Source organism: Athalia rosae, chromosome 2, assembly GCF_917208135.1.
Source record: "Athalia rosae chromosome 2, iyAthRosa1.1, whole genome shotgun sequence".
In the NCBI taxonomy this organism is placed as follows: domain Eukaryota; kingdom Metazoa; phylum Arthropoda; class Insecta; order Hymenoptera; family Athaliidae; genus Athalia; species Athalia rosae.
Genome location: NC_064027.1, coordinates 21,158,632 through 21,184,303, shown reverse-complemented (window position 1 = coordinate 21,184,303; position 25,672 = coordinate 21,158,632). Strand labels below are relative to the sequence as shown.

Genomic DNA, 25,672 nt, shown 5'->3' with positions numbered 1-25,672 from the left:
TAAACAAACGAGAGAAAAAAAAAAAAAAAAAAAACCACCGAAGATCAGTTGAATCGAATTGAATCGAATATTTAATACCACGGAAAGAGGAGAGGAGCAATTTTCAAAAGTGAACGAAAAAAAAAAAGGGGGAAAGCAAAGAGAAGAAAAATATGAAATACGGCGTACGCCGAGCAGGCTAATTTTAGAGCTCCTCTCCGCCGTAATAATCGTTATCGTAATCAACGGCATCATTGTAATTGGGATATACACACCAGCTCTATAGAAGTGTTGAAAGAGGATCGGGGAATCAGCAGCAGTTCTGCGTCATCGAATTTGAAAGTTATACATACGACGGGTGATCCGTAGTTCGAGGGTTCACGACAGGCTGAATAAGTATAACGTTAATCCAGTGTTGAACGTCCGTGTCACTCGCGCGTTACTGTAGTCGCGGTTATGTTACAAATGAAAAATGAATTAAAATAAAGTTAACAAATGAAACGAAGTCTGATTGTGAGTATAATTTGTAATAAAGAAGTAGAGGACAGTTGAGATAGAAACGAAAAACCAAAAACAAACTTAATAAAACGAAAAGCCGGATAGAAAACCGTTCCAACGAATTGTTCCACGGGTCGCAAGAGGGTTGAAACAAACCGGAAACAAAAACTGAGAAGAAAGTTGAACGACGAAATAATTTAAAGAAGAAACATACCACAGAATTACGTAGAGTGACGAATGAATGAAAAATAAAGTGAAGTAAAAGTGTGATCGAATTTAAAAAAAAAAACATCCGTGAATTGAATAAAACAATAAGGAACAGAGAAAAAGCAAAATAATAAAGATACGAAAATACGTGGGGACTCGATGGACTGTCAAATAATTAATCGTTATGCACCTCGTTACATCAATGAGAATAAAATCTTGCATAGGTATACAATGAGAATGATGACGATTATTATACAGTTTGAAAAAGAGTAATAAAACACCGAAAAACATCCAAACAGATAAAAAATAAAAGTGAATAGAATAAATAGATTAAATAAATAAATTAAAATAAATAAATGATTGTGAAATATGAATATAAAATACAACAATAATATATAAATCAAATATTTTACTTATAAATATACATATATATCATATGTGTATTCCAATATACGTTATTATGTGAGTTCATCTGCTTAAATAATACATATATATTATAAAGATATTACATTGAAATTATAATCTTCGATTATTGTGTTTGTAATTGTTCTGATAATAATTATGACGTTATCATTGATCGTTTATTAATATATTTATAATAAAATACTGCACAACAATATTCGGAAGGAGAATCGAACGACGAGGAGTAAAAATCGGAAGGGGCGGATGATCTTAACTACGTCCAAAATTCTTCGCACACATTCTATCTTCGGGTATAATTAACGAAAGAAGAGAAGGAAAAAGAAAAAGAAGAGAAACGCTTACACGTGACGGGGACAAAAAAACCACCCTGTCATATCTCTGTACAATTTATCGATGATGACAAATGTGTGAATAATTCGAGCACATATATTAATTATAAATATATAAATAATCGCGATTCGGTGTTGTTAAAATTGAAAATACGATAAGATAAAATAAAAATATTAACGAGAGAATTCAATTATTCGGTTTATCTGTAACATCGCCAAAATCAACCGATAATTACCGACGAAAAATACATAATCAAAAGTCAATATTTATCAATATTTCATTGAATTAATTTCATTTCAAACACAAGTTTGTTTAATTTAAACGACGACTACCACACACTGTTCCCTTGTGATAGCGTGAAAACGATAAGCCGCAAAATAAAATTGATAAAAATAAATTACCAAATTTTATGATTTATCGAAAAGGTTTTTCAATCGTTCCGACACCCCCCGTCCGTGCGTGAGTACGAGTGTTTCATCTCGCGAAAAAGATGAGAAATTAGAAAAGGAAAATGCACAGAAATAAATGAAAGAAAATAACTATACGTTAAAACGAACAACAACCTGCGCATCGAAGTGACAAACTCGAACGAACGATCTCAACTTCAAGTAACCAAAAACCAAAAAAAAAAAGAGAAACAAAAAAACGAAAACCAAAAGCAAGTATTACGCAATCAAATACATTTTATATTCACTTGTAATCGATATATTATTATATCACTGCACTATTTCATTTCACTGTACAATATCGTTGTGTACGTGTATCATATGTGTTTTCACATTAAAAGCCGGATCGGTATTTAATAAAAGAAAAAAGAAAATCGAAACCAGAGTAAAAGTATTCACCGATAATCGCACCACCTTTTATAAATAACGGCTGAGTCGAACATTGCTCGAAAAACGATGAAATAAATACGAGTAACATACAAAGATAAATAAAAAAAAAAAAACAAATACTTCGCACGTTTGTTTAACGCTGCACTTTTTTGAGGCACCTGTTGATATTCCATACGAAGAGATATGTGTATATATGTATAGATATATGTATATATTTATTTCGATAATGTCGGTATAGAAAGGAAAAAAAAAAAATTAATAATTGAATATACATGATGCAATATATAAATATATATGAAGAAATTATTTTGTATTTAGATAACAAAAAATTGTAAGGAAAACGTTAAGGTTCAAGAAGAATAGAGAAGAAGAGAAGAAAATAGAATAATCGAATAAAACAAATACTAGGTACATAGATAGACAAATTATTGCATATGCATATATTTAGATATATACATTTAGACGTACATACATACATACCTACATATAGTTTAATACGTATATTATATTATTAGCATTATTATTATCGTTGTTGTTGTTATTATTGATATTGTTGTTATGGATACATAAACGTAAGCGTACATTTTTCTATATTTTTAAGCACTTTTTGCACAGAAAAAAAAAATAAAAAACCAAACGAAAAAGAATTTAAACTTAAAATATAAAAATAAATTAAAATAAACATAAAAAAATTAAATTAACAAACTATAAAAACACATTCCGCCCAAAAAGAATGCCTGTAAAAGCAATGATTGATATATTCGTATTTCAAAATTGTTCTCGTTCAACAAATTAATAGAACAAAGTTTATTTCTACTGCGACGAGCGGAGAACAAGTTTTTAATTGTAAGAGAAATAAGAATAGAAAGAAAGAGAAAAAAAATTTTGAAACGAAAAAAAAAAAGAACGAACAACAAAAACCTTTGTAAGAGAAATAACTAAATAAAGTAACATGTTATACATAATGAAAATTATACGTGATGAATATACTGTAGATATTTTACGAGTGATAATAGATTATTATATAGAGTATATATGTAATATGAACACATAGAAGTTTTGAAGTGTCGGTCGAATTTACTTCTATTTTCTTTGATTCGATATTTTATTTAACGTTGCGTACGTAATATTTCAAGATTTAAAAAAGTAAAAATTGAAAACGCACACGATCATCGCACTCACTGCAAACTACACCGGAAAAAAAAAAATAATCACACCTCACCAACTTGTAGAATAAAAAAGAAAAAAGAAAAAAAAATCACAAAGAACGTCAAATAACCGATCAAGAAAATAATAAGCGGGCCATTAAATAAACTGAAGTTATATGAAATTGAAAAAAAAAAGAGATCGGAACCGAACCAAAAAAAATTTATACATCTGCACCGCTAAAAGCTATACTGTGTATATATAGTATTATATGCACTAGATATGAAATATAATAATTTATTTATTATATACTGTACCTTATAAATGTATATTTTAACGCACAAAAAAGTAAATATTCCGCTGCACCTGCACCGCACCACTTAGAATATCTGCACCTCAGCACTTCTGCACCATTACCCGTGATAAGAGCAAAAAAAAAATAATATACATATTTGGCGAACCCTCCTCAAAAATATATTTCACACGTATAAAGAAAATATATTACATTTTAATTGGTACCTGATTTCAGGACTAATCAGAGGCGAGCCACCAATCGTATAAGACAAGCATCTGAATCTGAAAAACAGAAAAAAAAAAAAAAAAACAAACAAACAAACGAACAAACCGAAGCGAAAAAGCAAAGAAATTAGAGAACAGAAAAACGATAGAAAGAGAAATCTAGGAAACGAAAAAAAAAAAAGGAGGAAAACTGAAAACTAGAGAAGATCCAAGAATTCAAATCAACCGAAAGTGAAAAGTCCGGTGAACTTGAAACATCCCTCTGTCACGACCGTGTGGACTGAGGTCCGGACGTAACACCTCGACGAAAAAAAGAAAAAAAACCTAAAGTTACATCTTGATTTCTCTCGGAATCTCGACGTTACAAGGAGATCGGAGATTCTCAGAGATATTGAAAGGCAAGAAAATTAAGTTCACGACTGATAACGAGAGAGAAAAGAATAAACTCAATCCAAACTTGTAGCAACCAAAATCCTTGAAAGAAATAGTGAAATAGAGAAGTAACTTCGAAAAGCTGACGGTGATCTACGTAGAAACGAGTAGCTTGTTATAACTGGCCTAATTACAAGAAGAAAAAAATAATAGTGCGAAATACTTACTACTCTGTGGTAGTAAACTTGTAAACCTTGTTAGACTGCAGATTCTAATAATAATATTAATAATAATAACAATACTAATAATAATAATAATAATAATACTAATAACGACGTAAATAAAGAAGAACTGTATATCGCTGTACGAAGGAGGACTGATTTTATAGGATATAAGGAACCTATTATACTTATATGAGACGAAGAAAAATAGCGAAAAAAAGAGAATACCAAAAAGCAAGAACGTATAACAAGGGAATAAATTAAGCGAATGAATAAACAAATGAATAAATGAACAAACAAATAAATGAATCTATAAATAAATAAGAGGACAAAATAATCACGAAGTTTTGAATCTCGAATCAACGCAGGGAGGAGATAAAATTGAACGAACAAAGAAACAAATAAACCGACAAACAAACCAACAATAGTAAAAATGACAAGTAGAACACTTTGGTTCTTCAGTTATCTAGGTGTGGGCTTAGCCCTTGCGGCAGGTAATCGTTTGGACAATGGATCCGATAGTGGAGGGGGAGGAAGTGGGGGTGGAGGCGGTGGAGGAGGAGGAGGAGGAGGAGGAGGAGGAGGAGGCGGTAGTGGAGTTGATGACAAAAATCAGGATCAAGGTGAAAATCGTGTTCCCGTATTAGTTAGTCGTGGTGGTGATAAAGAAATAGAAATAAATGAAAATCGTTTAAAAACAAATCTACACCAATTTCATCATCTGAGGGCACATCAAGATTATGGATCACGTAGTCGGTCTCTACCCACGATAGACGATGATTGGTTGATGTACGACGAGGAACCTTTCACGATCAACAATAACAATAATTACAATAATATTAATAATATTAATAATAATCATAATAAACGACCCCCTCCAGTATTATCCCAAATTTCAGGTGCAGGTTTTAGGGGATTATTAAACGTTAACGATCAAAATAATGATATTAATAATTATAATTTAAATAAGAATGTTATGAATAATAATATTAATAATAATATCAAAAATAATCGTCAGACTCGTAGGTACAGAAATATCATTTTCGACGATCTGAGTAACGATGTTAATAACAATATTAACAACAATCATCTACCGATGATTTTAAATCATCGTGGTGCAGGTACCAACTCGATTAAAATACCTATGGAAAAATTACCCTACGTGGAATACGAAGAGGCCTTCTTCCGCCATCAGCAGCAACAACAACAACAACAACAACAACAATTACAACAACGTAACAACAACAAGAAAATTATTAACAACAACAACATCGTCAACGGCAGAAAACGACCCGGTTTATCGGTAGGTCCGTTGGGTGGATTTAAAAAATCTAAAAAAGTCGTCGGTCTACCGCCGTTGGTTTACGGCGGTACGGAAGAAGAAACTCCACCGGGTCAATCGGATCAAGCTTCGTCCGGAGGTCCGTTGCAGTTTGGATCCGATAGATCGTTGAACCTCGATGATTTATTCGACAAAAATTCGGCGGCGAGAAGTACGTCGTCCGGAATTGAATCGTTCGACAACATCGGCGGTCTTCCGTTCGAACCGCCCGATCATTCGCCGCACAAGCCGCAGGGAGGTGGCATCGGATTGAGTCCACTTTTATTCGACACCGAAAAACCACCCGGCAAACGAACCGGCTCCAATCTGATCGGAGGATCCCAATCCGGCAACAACAGACAACAACATTCTTCTAACGACGGACAACAACAACAACAACAACAAATTTCCTCGCCTCCCGGCAGCGCCGCTATTGCCTCGCAATTCATGCTGAGATCTGCACGGGGGAATAGACAGTACGACGTACCACAAATCGGTGAGTGAATTTGTTCGTTTATTTATTTATTTTTTTTTTTCATATGTATCGTGTATACGACTTCCGCGTAGGCGAATATTTACACGAACGCTTTTAGCCGAAGGTGCGAAAAACTTTTTCATCTAGTTAAAAAGCACAAAACGCGATGACGCGTAGTTGTCGGAGAAAATTAAATTGCCAATTCGCAGGATTTCTCCGTCGGTTGGGGTAGAACATGCGGGGTATACTATACGCGGAGAGTAACGAAGTCATAGAAGGGAGGGTTAGTTTTCCACCTTGATTAGCTGCGAAGCTATAATTAATGCTTCTGGTATAGCGCGCTGTGTCGCCGTTAGCCGTCGACAACGAGGTTTTATTTTCGAAATCCCAGGATATTCCGACCCGCGACCGACAAGTTGTTAACTTTATTGAATTTTACTCACCGTCATAGATTGCATGGGTGATATTTGATTTATCGTGCAAAGAAAAAAAAAAAAAAAAAAAACAACAAACTATAAAACCAAATAAATAAATAAATGAGAGCATCGCGGCTAATATTAGCCCCTGAATTGGGCTGGATGTAATATAATATTCATGGGCATATATCTGTATAGAGTTAAATGATACGACATTGAGGGACTAAAATAAAAAGCCGAAGGGGCGTAACCCGTTCTTTCTCGATCGCCGGCCATTCCGCTGCCGGAAGGGCATATCCGAAAGAAAAAAAAAGAAATTGAAGGAGTAAAAAGAGAGGAAGAAAACGAGAACAGAATTCGGTATCTTCGAAATACCAAGTTCGGTATAAATTAATTCCTTTCTTTTTTTTCCTCTTCGCCGATTTTCAACCGTCGGGCTTACTTTCTCGCCTCGCGGATGTCTCGAAATTTTTCATTGAACTCACCGTGCTTTTTGCCACGGAATGGGCGTAACTTTAGGAAAATTGAAAGAATCGAATTTTCCCCAAATAAAGGTGAAATCGCCACGCCCCTGTATCATTATTTTACGATTTCGATGCTACGGTCCGATTCAGTCTGACTCGTGAAAATAAAAATAGAAGAATGACAAAAAAAACCTATTCCAAATTGTTTCGTTTTTCATTTTATTTTCTTTTCCCATCTCTCCTGCCAGAGGAGAGTCTCTCGAAAACCCTTCAATTCTTACCTCGTCCTTTTCAAAAGCAGCCGAGTTAAAATACATCGTACACGCATGTGTACGCACACATTTGTACGCAATATTCATGTATTTATGCATGTTCATAAGTAAAAGTATACCATATACTTAAATGTATTGTGTATGTAGTAGACGTACATTCTCGACCTGCTGTGGTGCACGGGTAGAATGAGATTTCGCGATACCGAACGACCCACATATGTACGTAACGTATACCCATGTGTACAAGGAATGAAAATTATGTGTATACGTATATATATGTATATAACACGAGTCGAGTGGCGTAAAAAATATTCTTGCTTACGCCAACTATAAATACAAAAAAAATATTTTTCTGTTTCGTTTCAATCTAGGGGTTTCTTTTTCTTTCCCAGTTTTTTTACTCATCCATTTATTGTTAGTTTCATTTTTACTCTCCTTATTTTTTATTTTATTAAAATTTCTCCATCTCGTTGAATTTTCTACAGAGACCACTTTTTTTGAACCCCCTTCCGAAAACTAGTCTGTCCGTATTTATATTTCGATATGAAAAGTCATCAGTTTTTTTCCGAAAAAGTCAAAAATTTTCTCGAAGATGACTTTGAATAGTTTCTTTGTATTTTTTTTTTTTTTTTTTTGTGCAAAAGACTCTCATTCGGTGAATTTTTAACAAGTGAAAAAGAAATGCTTTTTTTTTTATCAAATTGATAACTTTTTTACCGTTGTGTATCTCAGTCAAATCAAAAGATAACGATTTGGCGTGGAATGCCCCATACCTATACGTAACCTTTATACATTTTTACGTATATCTTTTTTTTCTCTCCATTTTCTTCAGTTACTTCTTCCATCATTTCTCTCTCTCTCTCTCTCTCTCTCTCTCTCTCTCTCTCTCTCTCTCTCTCGATTTATTTTTAGCCTAGAAATGCTTCGAAATTTCCATCGATATCTTTTTTCTCTGTTCATTCATTTATTCATTTACTTATCAATTTATTAGGAAAGAAAAATGTATTTCTCTCTCTCTCCCTCCCATCTCTGACGTACAAAGTACTCTCAACGTTCATTAATTATTCATCGCACCGTGCAGCGGCGATTACGTACGATATATACATTTTCCGATAAAAGTATCGTATAAAATAATTCCGTGCATGACGACGATTGTCATTCATTTATTCATCTAATATAATTTCTTCGCTCATTCATTTTTCTTTTAAATTTATTTACCGCTTCCTTTCCTCCCTCTAATTACTATTATACGACAATTTTTATTTATTCCCTTTCCAACGTCCAACGAGTGTATCGACGTCCCCGCTATCCAGATGCCCAAACGAATGTACATACGTACGTCCAAAAATAAAATAGAACCGTCCGAATAGAACCTTTCGAATATTATTCGCGAAGCGGCGTCGTCGCACTTGTTGAGCCTGCAGGAGCAACACCGAAATCGATAACTCCGGGGCACCCCGAGAGACTCTATTCCTATGTATATACATGCCCATGTACTCGCCTATATACACACGCGTACCTCTCTCTGTGTGTGTGTGTGTGTGAGTGAGTGCGAGGCGTATAGCTACGCCATATATACGTTATATCCGAGCGTTCATTCAGTCCGGGGGTTTAGTCTACGTCATCTGCCTCGCCCGCGGCTCGCAATTGATCACGGCACCGGCTATATACATTTACCAGAATATAGCCCGACCACCGCCGCATACCGTTGCGCCACAGACTTTACACCGGACGATTATTGTGCCGTTATTTATTAATTTTAATCTCGACTCCGTTTTTTTTGTTAATCTTATCGATATACGACTTTGTCACTCGTCGTGAATGCCATATGTATAGTAGATAGATGGAAAAGCGCACGCGTTTTGACACGTAACGTACTTTATGTACGAGGTGTGTGTACATAGGTATGCGTATGCCTCTACCCGATATCGTTTGAAATTGATTACCCTTTACCGTCGAAAAGGACTCGAGAGACTCATTCGCTTCCGCAATAATTTATCCGCGTACAACGTAGTCGGGGGGGGGGTTAAAAAAAAAAGGGGATAGAGAGTAACTCGGGCTTTTTGGAATTCTGGATGATTTTTTTTTTTTTTTTTTTTTTTCTCGAAATACGTCGATATAGTGGCGCGTATAGCAAAAAAAGCTTCGTCGCCGTCGGAATGTACGTATGGAAAGTTGGAGGCGAATAAATAAATCACTATAGGCGCGGTCGATCGGACGAGACGTGCGATTCGAAGAAGCGGGAAAAGAGAGACAACTTTTTTGTCGACGTTACACTAAAATCGAAGAAGAAAGAAAAAAAAAAAAAAAATAACACGATTTCGCCCACGATTGAAACGAGTGTACGTATATGATTAGTAACGAAAATGCGAAGATCACCGTTTCTCTTGATCCCCGGGGTCAGGTGATATCAGGGCAAGCGTCAAGTTCTATTTTTAGTCTCTAACCATGGCGGGCGACGCGGTCGAACGGTCGGTCGTCGTTCGTTCGGATGGTTAGGGACTCGAGACGCGACGTGACCACCCCTCAGAAATATACATATATATATATATGTATCGTGTACATGCACATAATATGTACGGATGTACATATATGTATATGTACATATAAACGTCAAAAACTTGCCAGAGGCAAAAAAGAGAGTAGCCGAGTACCTTTGTGGGCTACTCTTTCGAAAACTTGCAGTCTATTTTTTGCAGTAGAATCAGAACATGTGACGCCAAGTACCGAGACCCTTGCGCAAAAAGATGTCGGCCGGAATTCAGAGACTTATAGAAACTTTAAAGAATCTCTGGTGGCGAATAGTGGAAACACGACACCGTGCGTCGCCGCGACGCACCTCGATTTATAATTTCGCTCAATCTCGTCGACGCGGTTTCGGATTTTCGCGAAAATCAGTTGGCTCCGAGAGCACGATGGCAAAATTCTCTGTGTCAAATTTGAAAGAAATCTGCGCAACGATTCGGAAGATATCGGCGTCGCAAGCTCGGGTCTACGAAGAAAAAGAATACCGTGTTTTTCCACCATCTTTGACGACTGTAATGATTCAACGACTACTCGACGGATCCGAATGAAATTTCGCACGTAGAGTCTGCCGCACGAGGACTCTCCGTATCAAAAAATTCATCCGATTCCGTTGAATAGTTTCCGAAGTAGGATAGTCTGGCTTCGGGTAGACCGTATCGGCGCACACGGAGAACTATAGAACCGTACGTGCTATAATTTTATTTACGGTGCAGGAGACTAGCGCGAAATTATATCAACGAAACTACCGTCGAAATTAAGGCTGAATGGACTTTCAGACACGCCACCGCCGCAGATAAACTCAATAACGCCGGGATGCGGGATTAAACGTAAGACCATAAGTAAATAAATAAATGAATGAAAAAGTTTATTGCCACGGGATATAGAGGGTGCTCGATAACACGTAAAGTATACCGTTTATTCGACCACTTCTTTCATAACTTTTTCTCATTTGTTCATTTACCTTTTTCCATTACAATAGGCCGCCGAGGATTCGTATTCTCGAATGAAATAGGAACGAAAAGGAGTTTCCAAGAAACAGTGGGAATGAAAAATAAAAAGAGCGTGAAAACATTCCGCGAACGACATTCGAACCAGATTGCACGTGTAATTGAATTCGCTGGAACTGCGTTTCCTGGATCGATGTCGTCACATTTTAACATTTTTACTTTTGAAGTAACGATTCAAATATTTATATACTTACGTATACGTAAGTACCGCGGTATGTCAAATACTTCTCGCGTACGAAGAAGTAACTTCAATAACGCTTCGCGAGAAATCCGATCAAACGTAAATCAAAGGAAAATAACTAAAATTGGCAAAAACGTCTCGACCATTTTTGCTTGCTCCGGGGTGGCGGGGGGCGGGGGATTTGAAGGCGTCTCGGCGCTCCGCGGGGGCGCTGTGCTCTTAAGGGTCCGTTGCTCCCCGGGACGGACGGTTGGCTGCCAATGCATCCCCTACTGTTACTCTTCTTATAGTATTATACGTACAAATACGTATGTATGTATATATACGTCGTACATGCCTATATCCGTTTACCGCGCTGGTATACCTATACGTCTAGATAGGTATAAGCTAATGTATAGCATGCGCCTCTTACAAATATTGGCAGCATTGAATCAGCACGCTTCTTTTACTTCCTCTCCTTCTTTTTTCGACTCTTCTCCATTTCATGCCCAATCCCTTCGTTCTCGTGATTCTTTTGACTTTCTTTTCGCACACATATGAATAGACTACACGTACGTAAGTCGTGAATGGTACCACCTATGGTACCGTCACCCAAAAAACCCCTGGATAGTCGCCGTTTATTGTCTTTTCGTTAAATTCGACAAAAACCAAACGAACCTTTCATCGGAAAAATCCGGCGATTTTCCTCCCTCCTTTCCAGCTACACCGTGAAATTTCTCTAAATTTCGTACAGCATCGAAAATTTTTTTTTCTCACCACCGAATTCAAAATAGAGAACGAAACGTAGATCCCGTTGCGCGTATGCTAAAATTCACTTGAACCGCGCTGCAGTTCGGCGCATATATTTGCTAGAAAAAATATTTCATATCTTCAGGTCCTCCCGCTGATTTCGTATTCCTCGTGTGCAGCGCGCAATATCGTCTCTTCGCTAGCCACGAACAAAAAGATATATGCAGATGAGAAGAGAAGTGGAAAAGAAAAAAAAAAGAAGAAAAAAAAAAAAGAGAGAGCGTTTTGCACGTACCTCGTACGTACCGCGTGCAGTGTAACGTCGCAGGTGTACATACGCTCGGGCGTCGGTTCATCCGAGCCCCGGGTGTCTCTTGGGATTTTTTTCAAAGAGTGAGAAATAAAGGGGGTGGTACGGGGGGTACGGAGTGAAAGTGGCGGTACGGGGAAAGGGTGGGAATTGAGAAGAGGGCGGCTGCTCCCCAGGGGTTCGGTATAATGTATCTGGTTGAGTGTCAAAGGCAAAGACGACTCGCGCCGACGACGTAAAAGGTAGTTTAGCTATACACACAGCCCTGTAAGATGGCTCGCTTACTTTCTTTCCCTCATCTTCTCCGTCTCCATGTCTCTCTCTCTCTCTCTCTCTCTGTTTTTTTTCTTTCCTCTCCCCGTAGTGTCTCTGATTTTTATTCCATCTTCGGTTATCGTTGTTCCATTTGATTTTCATTTTTATTCATCTTCTCTTTGCTCGGATGAATTTTCACGTTACTCCTTCTTTTTACCTCTTTCTTTTTTTTTTTTTTTTGTTTAGTATATCTCCTTGTTCGATATCCGCTCTTCGCGCGGGAGAAAACACGAGACATTAAACATGAACGATACGCATCTGCACCTACCCACCGCGTCCCGCACGCCCTTCGCAGCGTATGCATATAATATACGTACGTACATGTAGGTGATACGCGCACCAGGATGTCCACCTCAATTTATCCTGCAGCCGATCGACGAGAAACTTGACGATCTCAATTTAACCGATCTTTTATTCATTCCTTTATTTTTTCCGTCTCTTTTGTTCGCCTGGAAAACCGTGGGAAAATAATTTATAACGCGTTACGTATGCGTTACCCCCGATGCGTCGGGTTCACCGTTTTTGTTTTACATTTTTAATCTTATGAGGAATTTTTTTCTTTTCTTTTTTTTTTCTTCCAAGCAGAAATTCTCCCTCGCACGGTAAATACAGATATAGATACTCGCGTTCTTCCGTCGAGCGATATCGAAAGAACGAAGAAAACGGATTCGAAATTGTTCGAATCGTTTTGGTGGTTACGCCCTTCTGGCTTTGGTCGCCTCAGCCCTTGATGGGTATGTACGTACAGTATGAGAAGCATATAGTATACAAGAGCGAGAAAATGAAATAAGAAAATAATAATAACAATAATGAATATAACGATAATAATATAATTCAAAAGTGCCGGAGGACTTATTGTTAGATGGGGGGGGGGGGAGATTGGCGAGGAAAAAGTGAACGGTATATGAGTATAGGTTAGCCAAAGAGCGGTTTTTTGTATCAAAGAGGAAGAAAAAAAAAAAAAAGAGGAAAAGGTTCGAACAAAATAAAAAAAGAGAATAAAAATAAAGTAAATAAAAATAAAGAAAAATGTAGGATGATGATGATAATGATAATAACATAAATAAAAAGTACTTTCAACGCGTTTTCAAAGAAAAAATTTTACAACTTTGCCCGGCAATTAATCGCGTTGGACCAAAAAATTTTACTCTGATCCCTCCAGGCTGGAATATTATCTGCCTTTGAAACTGAGTTATTAATGCTTTATGAATATAATGTACATACACGTGCGCCCAGGTGATGAACGTACATGTATACACGTACGTACATGAATCTAGATGTATATTTGAATTAATTAGATAAAATAATGAAGTTCTTGATTGATAGAAAAAAAAAAAAAAACGGATAAAAATCGAGAATCATAGAACGGATGTAGGTGATTATCGTAATACTTTCGTAAATAATTAATTGAGTCAACCGCCATTATTCCTACGCGCTTCCTATTTCATTATATTTATTATTGATCGATTTCGATGTGTACGCATGCCGATGCACACGAACGTTTATCTATCGCGGGTATTATAGGTATACATAAAAATATATATATATATAGGTACATATATACATGCGTACAAGATGGATGAAACCCAAAGTGAATAAAACAATTGGTTTCTATGGTGTAGAGGGAAAATTAAACTGTCGTATTTCATCCCTCGGGCATTTTATCAATGTAACACCTGCAGCGAAGTCGGTGTTTTACGAACGGTGTATTTTTTTTTTATTTTTTTGGGGTTTTTTTTCTTTCTTCTTTTCGCGAAGACTAACGACGAGGACCGGTTTTTAACGTCGTTAACGAAACTTCAGAACCGACCATCTTAAAATTACTACAACCCGGATGCCGAAAGATTGTCAAAATTATACGACAAATGATTCTTCGTTTCACTCTCCTCTTCGCCATATCGTTTCGTCCAATAAGTTAACTAGATGTTCCGATCACTTCGTAAACGCGATTCCCAATTTCGTCAAAACGACTAATCCGTTTTTAACGAAACTCGGGCGAATCGCACGATATCATGGCAAAAAGTGGCCGAGTATTTCATTTTTCTAAAATTTTGAAAAAAAAAAAGAAATATCACAGATCCCCCAAAAAAGCAAAATCGAAGTTTCTCGGTTATTTTTGGCTCAAATCAGACGAACCAAAGCTCAAAATACGCGGATTTCCTCCACCGGGTGACTGATCGTCATGGAATCGCAATACATTCGACGAAACTGGACAGTCATCAATTCTTCCGGTGGTAACGGGATCTGTAAATTTTTTTTCAAGATTTTCTAAAAACGAAATACTCGGGAAATTTCTGCCACGACGTTGTGCAATTTTCCCCAAGTTTCACTCGAATCGGATCGGTCGTATTGAAGAAAGTACGAATCGCTTTTACGAAGTGATCAGAACGTCTCCTATAACCCCTTAATCGTTGGACGGAGTTTTCAGTTAGCTATGAACGTACAAATACACGCACGGGTGGCGTAAGTTACATTCAGTTAGGTAGGCTATAGGTAATTCGGTGGTACGGGATCGTTCCACTTCGGAAATTGTGCACTATAGTTTCTGGTTTAAAGCCTTAATTAGCCCGCAAATGTAGTAAATACATGCAGACGGTGTTACTCTATGCACATTGCACGTACACCGCGTTACGCGGAGGTGTTATATCTACAGGGATTGCGCTCGCTACGACCCCATGTGCGACGGGGAATTATAGGTTAATTGTAACACTATAACGCCGACTGTATGTACGTACGTACGTACATACCCATGTATGTACATAGATGCACGTATCGTGCACCACGTACATACTGTACGGGAAGGATCGAGAAGGATGGATTGGTGCAGCTTTCAGGTGGTGCGAATTTGCGGTATATGCGGGACGGAAATACCTTCCGGATTAGCACACCTACACCTACCCTGTATGAAATTGGAGAACTCCACGCGGTTCGCGAAATAGAAATTAATAGTTCAACTGTAACACCCACGGATGGCGCGACTCGCATTTTTTTTTAATTTTTTTTTTTTTTTTTTTTTTTTTTTTTTCTACCGGTACAACGTGTCAACGGTGTCCCTTGAAGGCGGAAAAAAATCGAGAACGTTTCTTCGAAAATATCAAACTTTCGAAATTCACCTTTTTCGCGCGATTCGTACTCCGTCGAAATTTGTGGAAACAAAAAAAAAAAAAACCAAAACAAACGAGTAGACGGAACGGATGACAGAAATAAAATAAATAAACATGCGCGTAGAACGTGTGCAGTGAAAAAGGGGTAGTTTTATAATCTAGTTGGAGAAACGACGACCATTGTGTACAGATATTCGTGTAATGCCGTTACCTCGTATCGTCGTTACCAGCCCATTGCTGCATCGTTGTGTCAATTTGCATAATGGAGCGGTAAAAAGTCGCGGAAGCCAACCACCCATGTACGTTACATTCCCGTAACTCTTCCCCCCCCCCCCTGTATACCTACATTGAATTTATCTCATAGAGCACATGCGGGTTTTCCAACAATCCAACGTAATCTACGTACCCGTATCCCCACCCCCCTCCTGCCCCAACCCTGCAGGGTATAACAAACTTTGAATAAGCTTTTCTTTCAATTCATTTATTTATCAGTTCTCTATTACTTTTCCGACGATAATTACACCCCATCACCGGCGTATACTACAACCGACGTTATAAACTGGAAAAGTACTTTGATTGTTAATTTTTAAAACCTGAGAGGAAACGCTCTTCCCTTCTATTTTCGTTTTTGCTACATCGTCTCTCTCTCTCTCTCTCTCTCTCTCTCTCTCTCTGTCGCTCTCTCTCATTTTCTCGTTACTCTTCTTTTTCCTTCCACCTAATTAACTTTCTAAAATGTTCCATCGCCCGTTTCGCGTTCAAGTCACGCTCAAAGGTCACACAAACCATACTAACGATATTCCACCCTTGTACCCACCACTACTACTACCGCTGCCGCTACCACTACCTATACTATATCACAGCTGCGCACAATACGTAATCTATATATTTAACGTATAATATTAATTAATTTCTTCTTCATCCTCCTCGAAAATGGGAAAATCTCATTATTGTACACGTATATTATATATATATATATAATACGTGTAAATATACTACATTACAATCGTCCTTTAAAAGCGTTAAATTTTATTTCATTTCCCTTTTACGTAGCTGCACCGTTAATTAACCATGATTTTCGTCGTCTCGACGTAAGATTCTCAATTACAAAATTATCTTCACGCAATTTTTCTTCGCTATTCATTTTCCATTTCAGCGTCATCGTATAGGTATTATCGCGCGGAGTGCGGCAAGTTTATCAAATCGGAATTACGACGTCCTTCTTTCTTCGTTCGCACTAATTATTTCTTTCTTAAAAAAAAAAAAAAAAAAAAAAGACGCTCGTAGATTACACGCGTACCGTATACGCATGTCAAAATCTGTGAGAACTTTTGCATCTGTTAAAGAGACAGAGACGTAGGTGCAGGCAATGCACACGCACGCGTGGCACGCATATGTATGTACGTATTTATACGGATAAAATGTTTGGCCGAGTACCAAGGAGTGCGGTATAATGATACCTATATGCTTTATTATATATTTATGTTGTATACGTATGTGTATACGATATTATACAACCGGGGCATTTGTACCATTGTACGTAAACCGTACGGAATTCGTTCGGTGTTGGCGTATTTTCTCCATTTTCTCTATTACCACCGAGCTTCTACTACGGGCGCTTGCGGAAAGATCGAGAAAATAAAAGAAGTAGAATAAGAAGAAAAATAACCGATACACGGATGATGTAAATTATTCCGTTTATAGGACACCGCCTTCCTTTATCTCTGCGTGTGTGTGCATTTTTCGTTTTTTGCAGACGAGGAGAGAGAGAGAGAGAGACTGAAAATGAAAACGTTAATTCGATGGAAACATAAATTTGAAGGAAAAAAACAAACATTATGTCCGTGTAGCGGGTGTGTTCTACTCTTGAGATTGTTGAAATGAATTTCACGGTTTCGTTCGGAGGAGGATAATCGTCCGTTGTCGATGCGAGGAGTTGAAAAATTTCCGGAGAGTTTCGCGTAGGTTTGATTCGTTAATGTGGGGCAAGAATATCGATGATTTCTAAAAATAATATCTCACATTTTATCCATTATCAAGCCTATACCCTAGAATCCCTCTAAGGATAATGTTATTAATAATGTACGCTGTGTACGATATATACTTTCTGCAAAAGTGATTATACAAGATTACATGAATTTACTATTTTCATATACATACGATACACCGGTCTCATCGGGTATATATTTAACGGTTCATTATAACTTCGTCGTCACATGACATCGTGGCGTCTGGCGGTGAGAGGAGGTAAAATTATTTAGCACAAAGGTCCTCGGGATCTCCTTTATTCCCCGAAATCGCTCGCTATTTTCCCGGGGCTTTTCTTTTATATACACCGTAACACGCACGTACGTATATACCCACGTATAAATAAAGCCCCATTACCCGTATCGTCTCAATCAATTCTTGGAAATATGCTTCTATTTCACCGAATTAAACCCCCATCCCACCCCCTAAGACGTCCGTAATCAACTCTCAGCCGACGGACACTTGTGTCTAGCGTGAATGCAGGTAGATATACATATATGTTGTCGCCCTTTTTGTGCACGACTCGGAAATTCCTGAAGAAGAGCTTTCGAGCAGCTATTTACCTCGTCTGGTATACATATCGAAGCTGTGTGTATGTGTTAGGTATACGTGCACGTACACATACTATTATACGCGTGTACAAATCCATGCGGGGACGTAGGTACATGTACGTACGTACCTACATGTATCGCGTAGAAAACCGAAGTCGAAGGAAAACGAACAAACTCCATTTGCACCACCTTTTCTCTACGCGCATATATATATATATATGTGTTTATGTACTTAGGTAGTACATACCCATAACCTTTATTTATATACGTAGACGGCGAATGCTAAACCGAATTTTCTGCTTTTACCAACTACATTATCGATATTCTTATCACGTAGACTTTTCTCAATTGCTCTGCGGTATTTTGTGAGGTATATTTTTATATAAATACACAGCCACCTCGGCAACGGGTGAAATAAGAAGAAGAAGAAGAAGAAGAAGAAGAAGGAAAACTCGAGAAACGAGAAAATAATTTTTAATTTCATCGAAATCGCTTCGTTGCGAAGCTATTTTTAAACAACCGAGTAAAAGATGGCTGCAATAAATTTTCCGAGGTATTTCGAAAAATATTTCCGATTCTCTGGATGCAGCTTATTATTTATTATTTACTATTCGGATTATTTTTTCGAAAATATCGAGCGCTCAACCCCGACATTTGGTCCAGGGGGGGGGGGGGGGGGGGGGGGTGTTCCTTACGGATCCCCGTTGCAGTTTTCGGTTCCAAAATGGCGGACCTTACTCGTGTCGGTGTACGCGTATTTCATAAAAATCATTCGTACGGAATCCGCACGATATTATTTCAACGACGAAATTCAATACTCGTAGAAAATAATTCAGTCTCACAGTGGATCGCATTCGTCGCCGTTTTGCGGATAATAAAAAATTACACGCCTCCTCCAGTTCTTCCGTTACAGGGCAGTTCGTTTCTTTTAAGTATAACGTAGGCGCAGTGTCCGATCACGATCGGGTTCACGATCTGGGTAGTTTTGTTTTTTCTTCTCCTTCTTCGAATTTTTCATCTCCTCCGTTTTCGCATCGAGCGTAACAACGCTTTCGACGGCGTTGCAGGTTGCGTCGCCGTGTGTATAGTATATGTATATCTATAAGAATAACATATTCTATATTTTCGTATTCCGGTATAATTGGATGGGTGAGGTTTAGCGGATTTCATAGGGCTTTAGGGGGCATGTGAGTTCCATTAAAATGCAAGAACTGCTGCCGCCGTTACTCGTGTACATGTAATGGATATACACACACACACACACATGCGTAACACACTTGTACACCTGTACGTACGTACGTACGTACGTGTATAAAACTTACATACGTTATAAACCTTATCTTATTCCCTTCTCCATCCCTAATTCTTTTTCATTCCCTCTATATCCTTTACACACGTTTCTATTTATTCAGAAGCCTTATTACTACACATAATACATATATCCCAACCGATGCATCGGGATCCCCCACTGCCCAGGGATACGGCTATCAACTCATCCCTTTTTATCCAGAGTATAATGTGGGGCGAAAAAATCAACCGCCATTTTATGGGTGTAAAAATTTTTTAAAGTAAGATAAAAAGAACACGACGCGTTCGGACGAACTGTGACTTTTTTTTTTGTTTCCTTCAAATTTATAGGCTTACCGTGCGATGCGATACGTATACATATATGTATAGGTGGCACGTAAGATATGATATAATATGAGATGAAAAAAAAAAGAAGAAATTCTAAAATCACAAGATACATAATAATAAAGTTATTGTTCCTGCCATGGGGATGAAATGAGATCTGGAATGGAATGGGATGGGATGAAATAGGATAGCAGCGTACAGCGGTGGGGGATTTAGGATAAGATAGAGAGACGAATGGTCTTGTTTACCGTCTCGGTGCCGGTCGAAGTAACAGCTGACGTTATATCTATACATCTGTGTGTATATACATATCCGTGTATGCACGCCCTATACGTGCGCATGTATTATACCTGTATACATACAGTCACGCGTCTTTACGGGGTTGCAGATATCATGCTTCCGCATTATATCTCTTTTTTTATTCAATGTTGAAAACTGGAACGAATGAAATATATATATATATTTATATATACATACCGGTGTAACGTGTGTCGCGTGACAATGACGGCTAAAAATCGAGAGCTGATTAAAAATAAAACAGGGGCGCGCTCGGATACCCTCGGTGATGCGTTTCAATTTCCAACTATTTTTTTTTATCATCGTCAAATCCTGAAAAATAATTCCCTTCAATTCCGAGGCCCGAATCTCCTATTTTTTTTTTTTCATAATCGACGATGGAATCGAAAATTCCAAGTATTCTTCCTTCCTCTATTCCCCATTTCCTCGTCCCTCCTACTCGTCACAGCTTCCGGAGTTTACGACCTTTCCGCTTTTTCCATTTTCCTCCTATATGAAAATTTTCTCGGGAGTAACGTTCGCCCGGCGACTGCTGCACGCGTCCTTTGATCGCACGTCATACACCTGTGGGCGTTTTGACTAGAAAAGTAGAGGGAAAACCGTGCGCACAGGTCAGGTTGGGTACATACCTATACCTATAGCTGGGGAAATTGACGATAGAGAAGAAAGAGGGGAAACGGCGGTTGATTTTACATCGGTGCGAGGGAGAGGAGCTGGCGACGTCCAGACGGAACGTCATATTCCCTGCAGCATCCCCCCCCCCACACACACACACACACACACACACACGCGGATACACGCGGGGTGGATCCACCCCCTATGTACTTTACTCCGCTAAAACCCGGTGGCATGAGCAGCGGCGGCAGCGACGGCAGAAGCGGAGCCGAGCAGCAGCGACTCCGATATTTCCGATTCTCCCAGTATTCCAGAGAGTTATCTCATCCCATTCTGTATTCTCATCCCAATCCGCGTCCCACGTCCCCCCCCCCCTCCCCCCCTCCCCCCCCCCCGGTATCCTCCTCCCCCTCTTTCTCATCCCCCATCCATTTTATACCGTTTCTGTAAACACCAATCTTCAACGTTCTATCTAGGGCGTTTGGTCGAACGGTTTTCTTCTATCCGTATTACATCCGTATACACGATACATACACATGACACATATATGTATATGTGCCGAGTCTAAAAATACCACCCCAAAGGATCATTCGATATAAAACCACCTTGGTATCCGAGAGAAGCGAATGAAAAATATTTGCGTAAATCAATAAAAGTATGAAATAAAAGATAAATTTCATTATATCTACGGTAGAGCTGAAAAATCATTTCCCCGATGTCATAGATATTTTTCTTGTCGATGAGAAATAAGTGAAATACTTGATAAAGAAAAAAAAAAGGTAGCTCAAAATAGAAAAAATCGACAAATCAGAGAAAAACTTGAAATTAATGATTTCGAGCTAAAATCCGCGCCCATCACAGAATCATTGATACTATACACATGTGTATGTATCGTGTATACATATGTGAAGTATGAGGATCGATATGTGCATCGGTTGTGTATATATATATGTACCGTTGTATATTTTTTGCATACACGTGCATCGCACATTATACGTATATCCTATGTAACGTGGCTGTGTGTACGATATGTGATAATGATATCCGATTAATTTATCCTACATGAAAGCTGACGTGAGCGTATGACGTCGACTACGTCGACGACGACGACGACGACGACGACGAGGAGGACGACGACAACACACTTGCAGAAACGTTTCATCGATTGAAACCATTTCTCGTCCTATACCACGTACGCGACTATAGATATAATATACGTACGAACATACATATATATATTAGCGGGTATGTACGGCGACTACCCACTGCCGTATACCACTACCATTGCCAGCTCTATGTCGGTGTAGGGAACTCCAACTGTATTCCCTTTGTCATAGATAAAAACTACGACTAGGACGACGACGAGAAATAGAAAATATCTGAGAATAGGTTGCAATATACATGGTCGTACAGTGTTCTAAAAGTTTCATAGTCACGTTATCATTTGTTCTTGGTTTCTTTTTTTTTTTTTCTTTTTTTCTCTCTTTTTCTTCTTTTATTTCACTGTTAGTTTTTTCTCCACAGTTTCTATTCATAACATATTAGAACGCGGAAATCAAATTAACGTTGCTTCTGCATTTATTCCATTCGTTGGTTCTTTTTTTTTTTTTTTTTTCGTTCTCTCTTTCCCATGCTTTTCTTTCATTCATTCATTCATCCATTTGTTCGTGATGTTAGTTTTCTTTCACTCTTTCAATTTTCCCGTTCCTTATTATTGACTTTACATTTCATTGATCCTTTTACTCCCACGTGTGCAATAATTGCGTGTAACAACCTGTGGCTGTTGCGTACCGGTGAGTTTTTTTTTCTTTCTTTTCGCACGCACATCGTTTTCTTTCGATTCAACTTATTTTCGTTTTTTCGTTTCTTTTCTTCGATCGAATCCGTCGAACGTTTTCGCTTCGCTCGTCTCATCGTCAGACGTGGAAAGTTAAACGGGTGAAATGAAAATAAAAAAAAAAAATCACCTTCTCTTTGAACCCTGCTATTACGTATATCGAGTCAAACGGTAAAGTAACTTTCATATTTATCACCGATGTTGTTTCTCTCTTTTTTTTCGATCTCATTTCGTCTCATTTTTCACAGACATGCCTTCCGCCCTCGCGGCCCGACAATGAGACGGATAGAAAACTGCATATCACGCTCTTTTAGTTTTCGCTACAGATACGATGAAAAATCACGAGATAAAAGTTCAAATATCAAGCAGAGACACCCCCACGCTGCACCCACTTTCTTAAAAACAATGTCGCTAAATTTATGTCTGGTGCAACGGCGAAGATGATACAAGAAAATAAAATAAAAAAAGGAAAAACGAAGAAGAAGAAGAAGAAATGTGGAAAAAAGTGTCTCGCAGCTATTATAGCAGCTCTAGCCATTTTCTCAGGTGCTTTTCGTTGGCCATTAATTCAAAAAGTTTCCCCAATCTTTTTTCTTCCCTTCTCTTTCTTCTTCTTTTTCTCACCCCGTACAGTTATATATATATTTATATGTATATATATGCGTTTCGTATCCGTATCCTCTGTATACGCTTTATAAATGAAAGCCCAAGTTTGGAGTAGTTTTAACATCTGCAGTCGGTTACACCCTGCAGCTTGTACGCGGTATAGGTGTATAGGCGTAGACAGGTATTTTCCATAAACAAGCGAAGTTTGTTTGATAACTTTGACTTTCCTATGCGACACGGGTTCAAATTCCCTTATACTTACGCCCCGCGAAATATACTCCACATACCGCACCGGTACGTGTACAACGCGGTATAAATATAGATGCTGCTCCCCGGTCGGACGGGGGCTATAGGTTATAATCGCAACAATTTCTTACCCCCTCGGTCCCGCCTCCCCCCCGCCCCCCCCCCCTCCCCCCCTTACAGGCGAAGTTGGTATTATGGGTAGAATTTAAAAATAAAACTAAGGAAGAAAAATAAATAATGATAATCTTGATCTACACATACATAAAACTTAAGTACAGCAAAAAACCACCATATCTAGATTAACCGCGGGTGTGCTATGAATAGAGCGGAATAAGGTGAAAAGGAAAAGGGAAAAAGAAAAAGGAAGAAAAATGAGGCGAAAAAATCAACGAAGGGAGAAAAAAAAAAGAAAAAAAGCGAAAAATAAAAGCAGAGGAGAAGAAGGGTTGGATGGAACCTCCTCCCCCGCTCACTTTCATGCCTCTCTTTTCATGTCGAAGGAGGTCGTTCCAAATTACATACCCCTTTCATAAATATACTCCATATACAGACCCTGTGTATATGTATACATATGTACTGTATCATTTGTACCGGATCTATTTCAAACGACTTATATATGTATGTACCGCGTGTACGCGTGTCCGTGTGTCCGTGTGTGTGTGTGTGTACAACTTTGGAAATGAAATTTTTCAACAATAACGACGATAATTGATCGAGATAAAAATTTCAAATCCAATACCGACCACTGTGCGCGTAGATCGTACTATTGGAGCTTTTCAAGCTATCGGATTTGTTGGTTCAACAGGTGGCGTGAAGAGAAAGAGAGAGGAGGAGGAGGAGGAGAAGAGAAAGAGAAAGAGAATAAAGAAGAGCGAGCGAGTGTGGGGGTGGAAAAAGGGAGTCGGTGGTGCGAGATATTGCGAGTTTAGTCGTCTATTCTATTTATACAACATATACGTAGTACAACCTTATCGGGGTTGGGATTTAGTTTGTTATTGGTGTGCGTTCGTAAGTAGCTCGTGATTATGTCTAGTTAAAAGTATACTACTTTCCCCCGCGTCTATCCTGTGGGGAAGTAGAACTCCGGAAACTTTGGACGTTACGTACGTGTCGGTGGTGGTTAACGTTCGCGAATAATATTATTATATGCTTTCGGTGTTACACGAAAAAGGGTCCACGTGAAACGAAAACAAAATCGAACAAATAAAAAAACATGATCGACTCCGAGAAGATCATCCATCCGGTTTGAATGAGGGGAAATTTTTTCACCGAAGAAGGGGATTTTTTATTCGTAGAAATGTACACGCCTTCGAACGAATGAAATTTCGAGAAAAAAAAAAAAAAAAGGAGAGACGAAAAAAAACATGCAGTTTGCAAAGACGCGAAACGTAGAATTTTTTTTTTCGTTTATTCAATTTTTTTTTCTGTCCATCCTTTCTTTGGGAACGGTATACATGTATATCGCGACGACGATTAATTTCTCTCTTCATTTATTTATTTGATTGAAAGTAATTATTATTCATTTATTTTTTCCCCCCTTTCAATTTTTTTATCCGTCTATGTATTGTATATACACCGTTTTTATTCGACTCGCATATTCTGTACACGGGTAATGTAATAATATAATGTATATATATATATATAACGTAGAATGTTTCCAAGTTCGTCGAATTATACCTGATTCGATGTAAGTAATTTAATTCAATTCGTTAGGTCGGGTATACGCACATAGGTATACGACCAGGTACATGTACCTCACGTTCGCTTATATACGAATACATATAATTAGATGGGTACATCGTATATATATATATGACTCGGAATTACGAGAACCTTTCACGCACAATTAATTTCCGTTCCATATTCATCTAATCATTTCAAAATTTCTCTTTACCTCCCGAATCACCGACTACCCTCCCCCCCCCCCGATGCTCGTCCGTGCGCAACCTTATATTCTCTTCAACAAATTAACGTTATTATTAGAACTTGATTCATTTTCAATTAATATCGAGGTAATTATGCCGTTTAACGACCAACCCTCCGATAATCCGGAAATTTTAGTATACGTGTTGTACAGAGTTCCGTATGCCTAACAGGAATATAATTGTATGTTGGGCGCGGAAACCACATGGTTTTTTTTTTTTTTGTTTTTTTTTTCTAACATTACAAGGAGGTGGTCGTTGTGTAGCAAAAGATGACAGGTAAATAT

General features: G+C 38.2%; 1 protein-coding gene across 1 annotated transcript in view; it reads left to right on the top strand.

Annotated features, from left to right (window-relative positions):
• Positions 1-34: 34 nt before the first annotated feature.
• LOC105689342 (homeobox protein 5) overlaps positions 35-25,672 on the top strand; it is a 37,743-nt gene continuing 12,105 nt past the window's right edge. The window contains exon 1 of the mRNA XM_012406258.3: positions 35-6,348. Within this exon, the coding sequence (XP_012261681.2) occupies positions 4,965-6,348 (1,384 nt within the window). The 5' untranslated portion in view covers positions 35-4,964. The remainder of the gene's footprint in view (positions 6,349-25,672) is intronic.